Raw genomic sequence first — 17,922 nt, 5'->3', positions numbered from 1 at the left:
AGCAAAGGAGCTGAAAAACATTTACTGTGTTCCAGTATGTGAGGAACATCAAGAGGCCAGGAAATTCCCATGGGCTTTTCTTTCATCCCTTCTGTAATCTCTATCTTGAGTATGTTTAGGATCCCCAGAGGGAATGACACTGCTCTGTTCTTCCTGGCAGCGTTTTCCAAGGCTGCCCCTGGAGGTACCTTCTGGATTTAGGCAGCAGGTTCCTGCCCTCTCTCCTCACCCTCTCCTACCAGCACATTGTGTGGGTGCTTGTGGTCATGTTTAAAGGTTTAAAAAGGCAACTCCCCTCATGTTTCCAGGTCTAACCCTGTATTTGAGGTTCAGTAATTTATCTTATGGAACCCACCACCTCCACTGCAAGTTCTGCAGCTCTGCAGTGGCAGTTTTAAGACAACGTCCACGCACACACTTCTCCCACTGACAGGGTAAAAAGCCTCCTGTCATTAGTTACCTGTCACAGTTAAGGAATAAAAATTAATCTTCCTTAACTGCTGGAACTGAATCTGAAGCACCTGCACCATAAAACTTCACTCAGTCTCCCCAGGAGATTCTGTTATTGCCCGAGACTGAACACCAGGGTTTCATAACCAGGACCCTGCTCTCGCCTGCTACAGCCTGGAAAGTGAGTTGTCTGAACCATGGGAGCAAACTGGCCACCCCAAGGACAGCACTTGGTCATTGGAGCAGAGTTTCCACCTCAAATTTCAGCTTTTTATTCCTCAGGTGACGCATCACACGCTGAAAGCTGGGCTATGAGATGTCAACCCCACCACTGCACCACCAGCCAGCTCCCTGCACCCCAAGGGGGGCCAAACCTGAGTCCTGACCCAGGAGTTGGCACTTTTATCAGGCCCTAGAAGACCCACTAAGCTTAGACATTTTCTGTGCAGTCCTCCCTATTTTCTTTCCCTGTGCTTCTCTCTGCTTCTGTGGATCACAGAGCAAAAGATGACAGTCCAGAAGGGATTTGAGCTCCCAGAGCTCCTCTGGAAACCAGACCTTCCCATGCTGCCATTTGACCTTGTTCTTTGTAGAACCAAAAACAGCCCCCAAAAGCAGAGGTGCTATTTCTACCATCCCTTCCTTGCAGCACATTGCCTCAGTAAATCCCACTGTTGCATTACCATGTTATGCTGCCGAGTATTTAAATGTTCATTAATTTTGGCAGCTTGTCAATTTTTCCTTAACTAATTCAAGCAAGGGAAAGAACACAGTGACTTCGTGGCTTCTCTCAGGAAAAAAGCTGATGAGAATTTCACATGAAGTGAAAGAGGAGTTTCTGTTGCCTGCAGTGACCTTCCCACCAAACACTGAAGACCTGCCCTGTGCAGTGCAGAAGTGAAAGTTTCTCAGAGTTAAGATGGCAAAATCCAATTAATTAGGAAGCACTGAGCAGCAACGTGACAGGATAACCACCAAACCCTCGTCTGTTCAATTATCATGAGAAAAGGACACAATTAAGAAAGAGCTGTCCCCAGCCAGGATGGGACCACAAGGGCTTTGTGTGTTTTAAGGCTCCTCTCCAAGTTAAAATAACAAACCAAACAGAAAAACAAATCGACCCCCAAAACTTACCAGCATCTTTATTGATCTTTTCTGACTCCTCACATGAGCATACTGCAAATTCAGCTTCTGCATCGTGCCAGCTCTGATACCACTTAATTGCTGGGGGTGTAATTAAAACGCTGCGTCACCAGCCATGAACAGCAGCAACACGTCCCTGTGCCTGCTAAAGGCAGCCAGGAGCTCCCCAGACAACCTGCAAAGACTCTAGAGAAGTGATATAATATCTCACAGCATGGCACTTACGTGCTTTAAAGTGGTTTACATGGATAGAGCAGGTCATCAATCCCCAAACTCAATTCCTTTTTTAGCAAGATGGAGCAGGGAAGCACCACAGGGTTTGTTCACGTGCAGGAGCTCCTCACCCCCCAGCCACACCTGCATGCTCAAAGCATCAACACTCAGAAAAGGAATATGAGCTTCTAAAGTTCTCAAAATGCCTGTTTAAAATTTTTCCTCAGGTTATGTTGGGAGCTTTTCACCAGTTCCTTTCCACCAAGATTGCTCAGGGACACAAAGGGCACAGCTGGGAAACCTCCCAACGTGCTGCCACGCTTGACCCAGCCTTCAAAAACGTTTCTGGTACCTCACTGGGAGATGCACATGTGTATCCACCACGCCCTGAGGTGGCTGTGGGCATGTTCTACCTGGTCCTTGCTACACCCACCACATAGGACAGTCTGATCTGGCATCCCTTGGTCCCTTCCAGGCACAGAGGGCAGTTCCTCCCAACTTGGCTACGCCAGGGATTGCTCAGAAGCTGCAAGGCTTTGTCCCTGTGCAGACACAGGACAACCAAATTCTCTCTTTGTGCCTTCTGGAAGAACAGATCAGTGTCTGGTGGCAGAGAAGACAAGACTGATAAGCAGTTGCCTGAACGAGCTGGAGCTGCAGCCAAACATCACAGATACAGCAACAGTAAAGCCCCCATGGTTTATTCCCTGTGCAGTCAGGGGGCTTGGAGCAAACTCAGAGTGCAGAGGGCAAATGTGGTCTCCTGAGAGCAGAACAACTGAGATCTGCAGATCTCTTCCAGCCTTTTCATCACTGGGTAAAGCCATTGAAAGGGAAGATAAAGCCAGGCTTTAAGGAGCTCAGAGACCCACGTCAGGCCCAGCAGCAGCCTGTAAATGAGGTGGTAGCTGGACCTTCTCTAAAAGCCTGGAGTGTGAGCACCCTGCACATGGCACAGGCTGCAGGAGCACAGACAGACAGACAGACAAGGCAACAAGAGCATCCATCAGACACAGAGATCTCCACACCAGAGATCTCCACAGCTTCTCCTACACTGCTGCTTTTATCCTCCCTTTTCAGAGGGCCAGAGCTGGAAACAAAAGAACAAAGTGCAGAAAGAACAAGTTGCTGAACCAGGCCAGCTGCCCAAAATGAAAAGGTCTGAGCCACATCCGTAGTGTCAGCAAGAAAGCTGTGTGGAAAAAACCCAACTGCTTGACATATCGAGTGCTGAGGTGAGATAATGAGCTTGAGGAGAAAGCTAAAGGGGAAAAAGGAGAAATGAAAAGATGCCCTGATGAAATTATTTAGAAATATCCGTCAACAGCAGCTCCTCAGGGAAGGTTTAAATGCTCTGCCTGAAGGAAGGGAAGGGAAGGATGGCAGGTATGGGCTGGTAAAGGGCTCTGGCAGCACTTGAATTCCTTCCCAGCATGAACAGCTGACTGTTAGTGGAGACAGTACACCCAAAAAAGAGAAATAATTCCTTATCCCAGCAGCCCTTTCCTTCTCAATAAGCACATTTCATGCACACCATGGACTTGTATCATGTGCTTTACTACAAATACCCAACCTGGGGCAGCTCCAATGCTTTGGATTTCCCCATTATGCCTACATGGAATAGGTACCACATTCATTCCTGGAATAGTGGCATTATCATCAACAACAAAGCTTGTGATCCCAGTTTTGTTCAAGTCAGGCACAGGGTGGGATTTCTGGGGTGTCCTGTGCAGGGCCATGATCCTTGTGGGTCCCTCTCAGCTCAGGACATTCTGTGGTTCTGTGATTCTGAAACAGCACAACCCAATATTTTTATTCCCCAAAGCCCGAGGGATTCCCAGATACTTCTGTACTAATTATTTACTTCCTATAAATTTTAGTTTTCAAACAGCTTTGCTCAGACAACCACAGCAAAGCAAAGTGGGCTGTATGTGGGAGGGCTAAAGGTCAGGACAATTATTTATGGGAGGTTTATGCCTTTGTTGCAGGGCTTGATGTGTCATTATTCTTGCAACTACTTTTCAAAGGTATTATTTTCCTAAACACAAATCCCCTTTCCTTCTCTCAAGGCCCACAATGTTTCTAACTGAAATTAAGTTAGTGCTTCACAAAAGCAAAACACTGTAATTTTTGAACTGTATCACTTCAAGTTGTTTTATTTTTATGCTCACAAGAGAAAGAAAACCTTTAGTTCCTCTGAGCTTTTGTCATGACAAACCACAATGATAATTACTGGGAAGTTGCTGTTGGTAAAACCTCCCAATCCAACTGTCACTGGGAAGCCAGACAAACATTCCCAAAATAACAACTAAATAATTGAGATTACTGGAGTCCCAGAACACAATCCCTTGAACAAATACCCACCAGCCAGCCCCTGTCAGGATTTCCTCTCTCTGGTTGTGTGACCAGCATGATTCATGCTCTGAGAACAAGGTGGGAGGTTACTTCATATAGTTATTATCCAAAGGCCACACTGACTATGAACAGTCTGTGCAGTGACCCATGAAGATGGTTTTAGTTAGAACAGGCTTTAATCACAGGATGATCTTAAGTACCTGGTGCCTAATCTCTTGAAGTTCTCTTGTTAATAGAAATAGGGAAACTAAGAACTCACTTTGCCCTTCCAAAGGCAAATTTTACAGAGTTCAGAGTAATTTTGTCCTTTCCCCACTATTCTCACTTTGAAAACCATCTTTTAAGAAAACCAGGTCTTTTATCTAACCACAATTTAGATGATGTTTCAATGACAAAAACAGCATTCTGTGCCTTTGCATGGAAAACACAATGCTCACACCAGCCATGTGTCAGCCTGAACCCCCTGAACAGGCACTTTAAGGCCACAGAGCTTCAGAGAAAGCAGAAATATCTTATTTATCCACTCTGCCATTTAATCCTCTCCAAGTCCCTCATATTGCAGAGATGCAGAAATGAGCAGATTAATGGCACATGTCACGTTGCTGAAGGGCTGATGTGCAACCAGAGCCCCCAAAGCCAACACAGCAGCAGCTCTGCAGAGAAGGACAACACAGGACCAACACAGGCTCAATGATCCTGCTCTTCCTTACCTGGGATCCTGCACACCCGCAGGTGGGAGCTTGTAAATTAAGTAATAGAACAAAAGAAATAAATAGTTTGGCAAAAATTACAGCTGTGTTTACAGAAGGAAGGAAGGAAGGGAACGAGCACAGTGTGCTGCCAGCAGTACAGGAGTGCACATATTTAGCCTGACACAGGCTTGAGTAGAGGCAGAGATATCAGCTGGTAACAAAGAACAAGCCACAAGTGCTTTGTATCAGTTGATGAGAAGCCTCCTGAGAAGCTCAGATTAAACAGAGGCTCCCCTCCTCTGCTCTGCTTTGTGTCTCCACAGGGCACAGCCTGTCTCGGAAATGAAATCCTGAAATCAGCTCAGGTGAGGCACTCAAAGGGAGCAGGATGAAGGCACCTGTGCAGGTACCCAAGGGACCAGCCAAACAGTGGCTGTCTCAGCACCAAGTGACTAATCAGGACAAGCTGCCACAGAGGAGCTCCAACCTCCACTGCAGTGAACGTTCCCCCAGAGCACACGCTGGCCCAAAGACAGAAACGTGACATTTCCATGGACTTAAACAGACAGACTGTGTGCAAGTTATGGATTTTATTTTTGAGAGCTGTATTTCAAAGCACTGTTTTAAAGCAGGGCTTCAAGAACACAGTGATGGAGACAACGAAGGCGGCGCTCGCTTTAGACAAAGGGTGGCTCAATTCTGTCTCGACATTAAACTCTCAAAGTAAAAAGAGATTCCAAAGAAAAATGCCAGTAATAATTTATTTCTAAAGCTCACTGGGGATTCAGGTGGAATTCTAACAGAGTGTTCAGCACACACCTTGTCCTTGTGTCTGCAAAAATACACTCTTTCTGCAAGGTAAGGCTGTCAAAGTGTGGGTACCTGGGGGCTTGGGGGATTGTACAGACGAGAACATTCTCCATTAGAGGAAATAATTCCTCTTACTGCTCCAACTTTGAAGAGCTTTGGGGGCCTTTGAAATGTTGTGAGCCATTTTCTAATATAAGAATCCATAGAGGAAAAAATCCACAGTGTAGGCCAACAGAAAGAAGCATCATGTTCAGTGCTCTGGTCACCTCCTGGTATTAAACCCAACTTATGAGAGGTCTCAGGAGGTCACAAACACTCGTATTCCTTCTGCAGAAATCGAGCACAAAACCCCCCAGCACATTAAGTTCCACCCCCAAACGTTGTTTGCAGAACAGGATGTTCCAGGATGCCTGTTATCCCGCGGGATCTGTCACAGCCCCGTGGCACTGGAGCGCTCAGATCCGCTAGCAATGCACCAGCACCGACTGGGCTGGGCTGGAAGGGACCTTAAAGACCACCCAGTTCCACCCCCCTACCATGGGCAAGGACATCTTCCACTAGACCAAGCTGCTCCAAGCCCCATCCAGCCCAAGTCACCTACCTGGCCCCTCCACCCCCCAGCACCAGCGCTATGGCGTTCCCGGTCAGGACACGGGCCAGGCGGGAGAAGTCGGAGTGACGGTCCGGTGGCTTCTGGAACACCCGTTCATACATCTCTATCTGCAGAGGAGAGGCACAGCAGAGTCAGCCAACAACATCCTGGCAACAGATGCTACAAAGATGAGGGGACTGGAGCACCCCTCTTGCGAGGGAAAGCTGAGGGAGCTGGGGCTGTTCAGCCTCGGGAAGAGAAGACTGAGAGGGAACCTCATCCATGTCCATCAGTGCCTGCAGGGAGGGGGCAGAGATGGACCAGGCTCTGCTTGGGGGGGCTCACCAATGGCACAAGAGGAACAGGCAGGAACTGATGCCCAGGAAGTTCCACCTGAACATGAGGAAGAACTTCTTTGCTGTGCAGTGACCAGAGAGGGTGTGGAGTCTCCTCACTGGGGATATTCCAGAACTACCTGGACACAATCCTGGGTGACTGCTCCAGGGGACCCTGCTTGAGCAGGGAGGTGGCACTGGATGACCCACTGTGGTCCCTTCCAGCCTGAACCTGTATATGATTCTGTTCCAAGTGGGTATCTGTTCTTCAAAGGAACAGAGGGCCAGTGAACTACCCAAACAGTTCTAGAGATCAAGTGCCTCTCCCAGTCTTCCATAGCTGCTGGGAGATTTTCATGGTATTTGCTTTGGGGCTGTTTCTTTCCTGACAAAGATTTGAAGCTCCTGAGAAGCACCCCAGGCTACCTCTGCCTTATTTTTGGCATGGCTTTCGCAAGCACAGGGATCCTCCCAACAAAAAGGAATCTATGGCACATACATACCTTTCAAAGTGACTCTGAGATAGTATTTACTGTCTTCAGGATATCAGAAATCCAAGTATGCATCCTTAAAGAAAACATGGGCCCCTTATCCCTGTTTCCTTTATTAAATTGAGGCCAAATAGATCTAAAGAGAACTCTGTCTGTGTAAGAGCCCATAGCACATCAGAACACCATGGAGTATCATTATCCCAGATCCCTTTGGATACATGGATTACAGGTAAAGTGAGGGACAGCAAGGGACCAGCTACTACATCAGGAATCTCTTACCAGCTTGGGCAGACTCCTTTTGGAGAAGACTCTGCGTGGGCAGTGGAGGTGGAGATGAGCAGAACACCAGCTCCGCATGTTGAGCCATTCCACAGTTCGGGAAGGGAGGGGCCCATCCTCCTTATGGAGCAGGATGAGCTGCTTCTGGGCTCTCACTGCAGTGTTCTCCAGCATCCTCTCCAGCTACAGCAGGTTAGGGACACCAGAGGAATGGGGGGTCAGGTACTGCCCGCTCCAGTGTCAGTGTAACAGGTATGAGACAGACACACCCCCCTCACCCCACTCCCACCTGAACCCACAGAGAACTCTGCACAGCAAGAACCCCCAAACATGATGGATTCAGACAATTGATTTGTCTGATTTTAGACTCCTGGCACACAAAGATTCAAACCTAAATGCTTTTGACCCAAAGCAGGCCATGAAATGCACATGCAGACACACCCTCTCCATGCAACATGAGATGTTCCCAAGCCATACTCAAGCCTACAAATGTTCAGCGTGTTTTCTTTTTTCCCTTCCCATCAGTTCACTTTTTTCTCCTTGTATTTCTGATTTTGACTTGTTTTCTTATTGGTTTAGGCAACTGCTGGCAGCTGCTGTGCCTGTGCTCCCTGCCTCCCACACCCACAAAGGCTGCACGTGGGACCTGTCCAGGCTCTTTGGAGTCAGACTCAGCACTTCACAGTCCTAAAAAAAAAAACCCACTTGGGATCTTATTTTTAAATTTCTTGTAGAATTTATGTGCCTGGTCAAACTTAGGTAATAAAACATAAAAATAATAAAAATAGATAGTAAAGGAAAAAAAATTACAGCTTACAAGCTGTAATAAAATAGATTAAATTATTCATACACTGCAATTTAGATCTACTTTTTCCTAGGCACACACCATGAATTTCATCCAGGCAGAAAAGAATTTCTCTCTCTCTGTGTGGAGATTCTGTGAAGAAATTCTGGGCAGAAGCTCAAAGGTTCAAAGCAATTTACTTTTGATTTACCATTGGCCAAAATGACTCTTTAGAGGAAAAGAACCTTGCTGGAAACACTCCTCCATAAAACTTGACCTTTCAGGGGGTTCTCATGCAATTCTTTTCCCATTTCTAGCACGCATTTCCCAGGAATATTTCATCATTTACGCTTCTCTGGGCATTAAACCCGGGAAAACTCCTGGGTGTGGAACGACACCCTTTGAGCTGGGCTGCCAGAGGTGCAAAGAGGGGTGTTCCCAACCTCTCCCACGGTGGGCTCCTGGTCCCCCAGCCCCACGATGAGGATGCAGTCGGCCTGGCGGATGCAGCGCTGGGTCCAGGGGGTCAGGGAGCTGTCGGCCTGGTACAGCACGATGCGGTGGATGTCCTCCTGCTGGCCCAGCCAGCTGGTCAGCCTGTACTCATGGATGCTGGGACAGAGTGGGAAAACAAAATGGGGTTATGTCACAACTCCCAAGAGAAAAGATAGGAATCTGACTTGTCACCAACCCCGGCAGAGCTCAAGGAGTGTTTGGATGATACCTTCAGGCAGCCCAGGGAATGGCTGGAGCTGTGTCAGGGCAGGGTCAGGTTGGATCTCAGGAAAAGCTTCTTCCCCCAGAGGGTGGTTGGCACTGACCAGGCTCCCCAGGGCAGTGGGCACAGCCCCAAGGCTGCCAGAGCTCCAGGAGGGTTTGGATGATCCTCTGGGGCACAGGGTGGGACTCCTGGGGATGGGCCTGTGCAGGGCTGAGAGTTGGACTGGATGATCCTTGTGGGTCCCTTCCAACTCAGCATATTCTGGGATTCTGTGAAAATCTGAAGGGCAGAGACCTGCCCTATTGCTCAGCCAGTCTAAGAATCTTATCTGCTCCCATCTCCAGGCTCATGCTTGCTCTGTTTCTCCAGTATTTATACTATTACACACATACACCAAGGAAGGAGGATGCAGTGATGCCTCACTTCACTAAAGCTTCCATGGCATCCCTAAGAATGAGCACACAGTGACCACTTGGAGCAATTCAGCTTTTCCAATCTCACAAGTGATAAACTGACTATGGAAAAAACCCGCACATTTGAAACAAATACTTTTCAAACATTGTTCACAGAATCATAGAATATCCTGAACTGGAAGGGATCCACAGGGATCATCCAGTCCAACTCCTGGCCCTGCACAGACACCCCAACAATCCCACCCTGTCCCTCAGAGCCTTGTCCAAACCCTCCTGGAGCTCTGGCAGCCTTGGGGCTGTGCCCACTGCCCTGGGGAGCCTGGTCAGTGCCAACCACCCTCTGGGGGAAGAAGCTTTTCCTGAGATCAAACCTGACCCTGCCCTGACACAGCTCCAGCCATTGTCTCCAACACTTGGATGAGAAAGCCCTATGTATGTCAGAACACAGGGTTTTATTCCCAAACTCTCTATATTCATGAGCAGTACAAAGTCTCTCTGCACTTTCCCCCAGTAACAAGGAGGGCAGGTACCTGTCGAGGGCAGCAGAACCCAGTCTCTGTTTGATGTTGTCACTGGTGAGCAGCAGGGCAGGACCTGCAGGAACAAGGAATTTCATCTGTGAACATTTGTCATTGAGCTCCTGACAAACTATGTGGAGAACACTGCCCAGAGGAGCTGTGGCTGCCCCATCCCTGGAAGTGTCCAAGGCCAGGTTGGACGGGGCTTGGAGCAACCTGGGCTAGTGGGAGGTGTCCCTGCCCATGGCAGGGGGAAGAAGGAGATGAACTTTAAGGTCTCTTTCAACCCAAACCAGTCTATGGTTCCATGAAGCTGCTTTGAAGATGGTGATGGCTCAGTGCATTGATCAGGGCTGTTGTAGAAGAAAGAGCTGGCACAAAGCCTTCACAAAAATTTTCACACTTATCTACAAATACATCTTCCCATTCTCCATATTCCCAGAGCTCTGCTACTGTGTCACAATTTTCAAGCTCTGTTATCCCATTCCTCAGTGTCATGTAGGATCAAAGAATCCCAGACTGGTTTGGGTTGGAAAGGACCTTAAAACTCACCTTGTTCCACCCCCTGCCATGGGCAGGGACACCTTCCACTTAGCCCAGGTTGCTCCACGCCCCCGTCCAACCTGGCTCTGGTGACAGTTCCTACTGCAGCTGCATGTTCAGAATACCATGGACATTTACAACCACAGAAAGCCCAGGAACCTGGTTGCATAGAAGATAAGCTGTTTGACAGCCTGAAATACAGAGTTTGTTCATCCTGCATGGAACCAACCTCCCAGGTGAACCCTAAACCTCTCTGTAGCAGTACTACTTCCTACTCAACACACCAACAGGAATCTCACCCAAAATACTCCCAGATCTGTAGGACACAGTTGAACTCTACTAGAGAAACAGGCACACACATATCTGGCAACAACTTTACATCTGAGTTGAACTTTGTTGCACAGAAAGCTTCTTGCATCCACTTTAGTTTAATTTTCTTATGAGCAACTCTATTTCAGCAGCAGCAATTTGTGCCATATGTGGTGGAGGCTGCAGAGTGACTGCAGCTAAATACAAAAGAAAGCAAAGAAAAGAAAACTTGAGGGAATAACTGCGCACGTAAAGAAAACGTTACCTGTCTCTTACTGAGAGAGAAAGTCACATTTACAAGACATGACAGAGCAGCTGCTTTGTATTTGTGTTTTCATTGTGCAATCCTTCATTGTTTCATTAAGAAAAGAACTGAAATTCATGTACCAAATAACAAAACACTTCATTATGTGAGGGCTCTCAAGGCAAGGTTATGATGTGTTCAGTAAAAACCACGGAACCGTGAACGAACAACATGGGAAAAGGTCACAATTTCACACCAACATGTTCGAAAAGCAAAACCCACAAGCACAGATTGGAACCGGCCAACCTGACCTTCAGGGCCAACTCAACCCCCAGGGCTTGATTATTCCTGCAAGGGCTTCACTCTGCTTTAACAGACTTCAGTGTTAGACTAGAAAAAGCTCACAAGTATGATTTTTCATCTTGCGTTTTCAAACACCCAAATAACGTTTGCTCTTTGTTACACTTACGATGAAGAAAGAGCAAACAAAAAGGGACAAAAATATCCCATAAGCGGAGACCAAAAGATAAAAAGTAACAGCTGGTGAGAAAGCACAAAAAAGAGGATGATTTAAGGGTAGAATTTAACTTCCTCACCCTCCAATAAAGGTTCTGGAACCTGGTTCCTAAGAAAGCAAGGAGGGAATGAGCTCAGCAGCATTTCCAGAGCAGACCTGGTTTAACTTGCCCTTCCCTCCTCCCTCTGCTGCTCCCCAAACTGTCCAACTGCAGGGAACAGCCCCAGTGCCTGGTGAGGGGGTTTGTCACCTTATTTTTGACAATGGGAGATTCTCTGAGGTGATTTACCATTCACCTGACAAAGAGCAGGTCCAGCACAGCTTTGAATGGCATAATGGGATAAGAGAGAAGAAACAGTGATGGCATTGCACGTGACAAAGCCAGCAAGGGAGAGAGGGCAGGCCAGTTCTGAAAGCATTCAAGAGCAGAGTTATCATTAGTGTTTGCTAATGTGTCAGATCCTCAGCAAAATAGAAATGATATGCAGACAAAATATTCTTCCAGGATATGTGACTTACAAAGCTTTGTGACAGTGGTGGAAGTTTAGCAGGCAAAGACAAACAGCCAGGAATGCCAAATGAGCTGAGGAATACAATAAAAATGTCAAGTAGGAGAGACTAACACCGAGGAGGGAACAGCCCAGCCGTGCTCCACCTCTGCCTTGGCCTGTTCCCTGCCTGCCCCTGGGCACTGAGATCCAGGAGCATCAGCAGGGGAGTGTGGAGTGTCCCACACTGGTGATGCACCAGGGCCCAGGCCCTAAGGGGACACCATTAAACCCAGTGACCTGCAGCCAGAACAGCTCTCATACAAGGTGAGAGGCAGAGTTTGTAGGGCTGGGGTGAATCTTTCTCCCAGTCAAAGGTGATGGCAACTTCAGCCACAGTACCTTGACTGGTGCCCATCAAGCACCACAGGAGCCTTGGAGAGGTCTATGGCTTAGAAATCACATTCACTCTCCTCCCTTTTGACTTGGGAAAGCAGCAGTTCACAGCACAGGACACAAACAGGGGTGCCCAGACAGATCCTGGCTGTGCCAGCTCAGGAGGAGCCTGCCCAGCATCCATCCCATCCCACCCCACACACAGGTGGCACAGGACAAAGATTCCCAGACCTTTACTTATGCCCAGCACAGAACACAGTGATGATTCCAACAGAACCAACTCTGTTTTGTCTCAGAAACACCAACCATCTGCTCCACACTCCCAATTTCTCACAGGCTCCCAATTAATGGATCATTAAATAACCCTCCATTAGTGTGCTCAAGAACACCAACATATGCAAGCTCAGAAAACAGAACGACCAAAAGTGTCCTTGAAACTCAACTGCTGAGAGCAACAAAGTCATAAAAAAACATCATTCTCATCCCTGGAAGTGTCCAAGGCCAGGCTGGACGGGGCTTGGAGCAACCTGGGCTCGTGGAAGGTGTGCCTGGCCATGGCAGGGGGTGGCACTGGATGAGCTTTAAAGTCCCTTCCAACCCAAACCATTCCCTGATTCCACGATGATTCAAGTCCACGCCCCTCAAACAGCCACCCCTGCAGGCAGGAGTGACCAAGTCCACATGTTAGTGCATCCTTAGAGTGCATCATCCCAGTTACACACCTGTGCTACATCACCCAGAGATGCTTCCTCCACGCCCACCATCAGCCCCGTGAGCAACTCCCAGCTGGCACCGTGGACACAGCCCTGCATCCCCCAGGGAATGTGCTCCTTCAGCAGGACCAGACAAGGGTGAACAGCTCAAAGGTAAGAGCACAGGAGAGGTGATATGAGGTAACATGAAATATTAATCTGAGCCCTGCAGTGTCTCTCTGACAGCAGCCAGAGCAGATTGCTGGGGAGGAGGAGTATTAGAGCAAGGACAACTTAATGCCATCCTCTGAGCCTCCAGCCATCTGCAGCTCAGGGAATTCTCAAGCCTGGGGTGGTGACTTTCAATAGCCAGGGGGGATTTTTCTTTCACTGAAGAACTCACTGGGCTTCTGAATCCCCCTTTTATGTGCTTCAGGTGAGAGAATTCCATGGCAGCAGCTCAGGGGGATCGTGATTCATGGGGAAACCTCCTGGAGCACCTGAATCCGTGCTCCAGAGCCATCTGTTTTTCAGTACAGAACTACAGTTCCAAGAAAGAGAAGAGAGGAGAAAGAAAAGCTGGGAAATATCAGAGGTCTGGTTCATTTTCTCTTCCAAGAACAAAGGGCACTGAAGGGAAGGGCTGTGGCAGCTCTTCAGCAAAGCTTCCAAACTCCAGCCCCAGTGGGGGGACAAAAGCACCACATGAGAGACATAAAACCCTTCCTTTCTTTCCAAGAATGAGCAAGGGACTCACTTTGGTAATTTTTTTTATATAACATTAATTTCCTAAGATATGCAGGAGTTGGAATACAGGTGTCCTAGTTCTTAGTCTAATAAAACACAATCCAGAAGTTGCCTAGAAAAATCAGATGCCCAGAGGGCAAGGGATGATTTTGAGGCTCAGAAATCCACCTTACCTGGAAAACTTACTCACACCAAAAGATACAGCCAGTACAAAATACATCATGGAAACATTTTAGCAGAGCAAACTTATTTGGCTGGACTCCATCAAAAGAAAATTTACTTTTGGCCTAATAAAAGTCTACAAAATTATGTGTCAGAGAGACTGAACTGATAAATGAGTTGGATGGCAGAAGATCTAACCCATTAAAAATACCAAATTGTGCCAGGGTCCAGGAACCACAGTGAACATTTCACATTTAAATCTAATCTGTGTGTAAAGAAAGGAAATTCAGGCAGAACTAAAATTAAAAACTCAAATAAATTATTAATAAAGATATTTCAGTGAGCTCTCCAATACATTATACATTTTTAGAACTGAAAAGAAAGCTTAAATTTAAAGGGCAGAAAGGAATGAGAGAGACACATATGTTGGATTTGAATCCCTCTGTACTTCAGTTTGAAATTCTATGAGATCAGAGGGCTCCCACATAGAACCAGAATTCACACAGCCATGTGGTGTCTTTTAGCTGGTCTCAGTAAAAGAACAAAAAAAAGTAGTTAGGCAAATACTTTGAAAAATCTGAATACTGCAGAAGAACTTCTTATCAAAAGATGCTCTCAGCTCCACCAGCATTCAGAGGAAGAAATATTCCTAATAAAAATAGACATCCTGAACACTGGGCAGAATTCACCAGCACAGCAGTAACACCTGCACACCTTCATGGTGCTCCAGATCAGAGCTGGAAAATTCTGTTCCTGCTTTCTGGGAGTTGTACACTGTGCAGGTTCTTCCTCTGGAGCCCCAGAGCCCCGGGTTCCCAGGCAGTGAGCCTGCAGCACACAGAGGGGCAGCCCCGGGCACTGTGCCCTGCAGGACCTTCCTGCGCTGCCCACAGTGCTCAGGGCATGGTCCATGTTGGTCCCTGTCCCAAAGGGAAGGCAGGGCCACGTCCAGTTACTGCTGCCAGGTACCAACTCCTTCAGCATCCAGCTTCTGACACCCACTCAGAGCCTCCAGCCCCGGGGGCCCGGCGTGGGAAGGACGTGGAGCTGCTGGAGAGAGTCCAGAGGAGGCACCAACATGGTCAGAGGGCTGGAGCAGCTCTGCTGGGAGGAAAGGCTGGGAGAGCTGGGAGTGTTCAGCCTGGAGAAGGGAAGGCTCTGGGGTGACCTGACTGTGGCCTTTTAGTGCCTGAAGGAGCCACCAAGAAAAATGGAGAGAGATTATTTACAGTGGCCTGGAGGGAGAGGACAAGGGGGAATGACTTCCCACTGCCAGAGCAGGGTGAGATGGGATATTGGGAAGGAATTCTTCCCTGTGAGGGTGGGGAGGCCCTGGCACAGGTTGCCCAGAGAAGCTGTGGCTGCCCCATCCCTGCAAGTGTCCAAGGCCAGGTTGGACGGGGCTTGGAGCAACCTGGGATAGTGGGAAGTGTCCCTGCACATGGCAGGGGGTGGAACAAGATAAGCTTGAAGGTCCCTTCCAACCCAGGCCATTCCATGATCCTCAGCTCCATGGGAGCATGAACATTCCTTAGCATTTAACTGGAACACAGTCACACTGTCTGGAAACAACATCTGAATTATCATAAATCACAGGAACACCAAATGTCAGAGAAACCAACACAAATGGGCTGGAGAGAGCTGTGGGTGTTCCCACACCTTGATGTTCCCAGTTTGCAGAGCACAAGCACACCTGGCCAGGCCAGGGTGTCCTAGGGCACAGAAAGCCCATGATGGAGAGCAGGTTGCTCCCCTTACAAATTGAACCATTTAAAAAAAAGAAATTTGAAAAAAATATACTTAAACCCACACAGTAGAATTAAGCAGCCAAAACCAATTAGTCCTGTCTCGTTACAGGCAAAAGTGGTTTTTTACAAGAACTGGAGAAACCTCTGAATACTTCTCCAGTTCTTGTGGACAGTCCATATTCACTAGCAGACTGAGATCTTCTATTTGTCAGTATTTTTATATTCCTTTAATAAGACAGAAGTGGCTAAAAATTACCAAAAAAAACCCCACCCAAAAATCCTGTTAAATACATCAACCAGCAACCAGCTCTAACTCTAAGCACTGCCAACACCCTTCTCGTGCCAGTTCCAGGAAAAGGAAAAGGAAAACCATCCCCTAACTGTTATGTTGCTGTGTCACAACCCAGCCTGCATTCCCACCACGCTCCCAGCAATGAGGGTCAGCCTACATCCCAGGATCCTTCCCAGAGCTGCAGCAGCTGAAAACTCAGGATGATTCCTGCAATGATCTCAGTGTTCCTGCCTCCATCCTCCTAATTCCTTCTTGCCTCCAACTTGCATCAGGAGAATTCAAGGCACCACTGCAATATTCAGCTAAGTTAATATTAATGGTAAGAGGAAGGAATTTTCTAAAGTAACATATTAAGTTGCAAAAGAAAGCTAAAACCAGCTGCTTTCTCCCCACATGTTAAGGCTGCCCTCCACTGCTCTGGAACATATTTGAAGCCCAGAGCTTCAAATGTAAATATGGATCAAATGTTAAGTCAAGTGTTAAATAGCAACAGCTGATTAGAATTTACAATTAAAAAAAAAGAAGTTGGTTAAAACCAAAAAATAAACACACAAAAAAAATGCAAATAGCAGCAAATCTACACAGTGAAACCCCTTATCTTCAAATCCAGGAACGTGTACACTGAGACTTCCTTAAGACAAGATTTTCAATTAAGCCTCTCAAGCACATTAAGTAACACCTCTCATCTCCATAAATGCAGGGCAGGTCTAATCACAATTCACACCCAACCCCAAGTGCTAATTAGCCCAGCTGACAGTTGGAAGCTCAGGTAAGTGCTCAGGTGGCAGCAGCAGGAAGCTTCACCACACCACATGGAATCATGGAATCATGGAATCCCAGACTGCTTTGGGTTGGAAGGGACCTTAAAGCTCATCCCATTCCACCCCCTGCCAGGGGCAGGGACACCTTCCACCAGCCCAGGTGGCTCCAAGCTCTGTCCAACCTGGCCTTGGACACTTCCAGGGATGGGGCAGCCACAGCTTCTCTGGGCAACAGTTCCCCCCATGTCAAATGTACAGGTGAATACCAAGACAACCTGAAAACAAATCAAAACCTCACTTCATTATTCAGTTCATTTTTTGGTGCAAGAAATTAGGAGAAAACATTCTAAACCCTCACAGCAAAGCACCATCTGCACACAGTCCTTCGTCAGGCACTGAGAAGGAACACCCAAACAATTTATACCCAGAGTGCAAAGGAGAAAATACAAAAGCTTAAAAAAAAAGGAGAGAAAACAAGGGGGAAAAAAAGAGAGAAAACAAGAGGGGGAAAAAGAGAGAAAACAAGGGGGGGAAAAAGAGAGAAAACAAGGGGGGGAAAAAAGAGAAAACAAGGGGGGGGAAAAGAGAGAAAACAAGGGGGGGAAAAGAGAGAAAACAAGGGGGGGGAAAAGAGAGAAAACAAGGGGCAAACAAGGAAAGAGAGAAAAAGGGAAAAAAAGATGGGAAGGGGAGGAAAGGGGGGGAAAGGGGAGAAAGGGGGAGAAAGAGAAAAGAGAAGAAAGAGAAGAAAGAGAAGAAAGAGAAGAAAGAGAAGAAAGAGAAGAAAGAGAAGAAAGAGAAGAAAGAGAAGAAAGAGAAGAAAGAGAAGAAAGAGAAGAAAGAGAAGAAAGAGAAAGGAAAAAAAAAACGAAGAAGGAAAAAGAGACAAACAGCAGGAAGAAAGTAAAGAGAAGACAGACCAGTTGAGAGAAAGAGCAGAAAGAGAAGAAAGAGAGAAAAGAAGAAGAAAGAGAAGAGAAAGAAAGGGGAAGAAGGGGGAAGGAAGAAAAAGAAAACAAGAAAGAAAAAGAAAGAGAAGAAAAAGAAAAAGAAAATGAAAGAGAATAAGAAAGAAAGAGAAAAGGAAATGAAAGAAAGAAAAAGAAACAGAAAAAGAAAGAAAAAAAAAAAGAAAGAGAAAGAAAAAAAAAGAGAAAAAAGAAAAAAGAAAAAGAAAGAGAAAAAGAAAGAAAAAAAAAGAAAAAGAAAAAGAGAAAAAGAAAGAAA

At 47.0% G+C, this 17,922-nt stretch overlaps 1 protein-coding gene across 1 annotated transcript in view; it reads right to left on the bottom strand.

Annotated features, from left to right (window-relative positions):
- Nucleotides 1-4,848: 4,848 nt before the first annotated feature.
- Nucleotides 4,849-17,922, bottom strand: part of PNPLA7 (patatin like phospholipase domain containing 7) — an 84,488-nt gene continuing 71,414 nt past the window's right edge. Inside the window, exons 23-27 of the mRNA XM_039388786.1 lie at nt 9,809-9,872; nt 8,588-8,756; nt 7,361-7,543; nt 6,265-6,383; nt 4,849-4,900 (exon numbers count right to left, since the gene is read on the bottom strand). Of these exons, the coding sequence (XP_039244720.1) occupies nt 4,849-4,900; nt 6,265-6,383; nt 7,361-7,543; nt 8,588-8,756; nt 9,809-9,872 (587 nt within the window). The remainder of the gene's footprint in view (nt 4,901-6,264; nt 6,384-7,360; nt 7,544-8,587; nt 8,757-9,808; nt 9,873-17,922) is intronic.

This window comes from Pipra filicauda, unplaced genomic scaffold (assembly GCF_003945595.2).
Source record: "Pipra filicauda isolate LSUMZ 115617 unplaced genomic scaffold, ASM394559v2 scaffold689_size176454_pilon, whole genome shotgun sequence".
Lineage (NCBI taxonomy): Eukaryota > Metazoa > Chordata > Aves > Passeriformes > Pipridae > Pipra > Pipra filicauda.
Note: the sequence above shows the minus strand (reverse complement) of the source record. Positions and strands in the feature narration are given on the sequence as shown.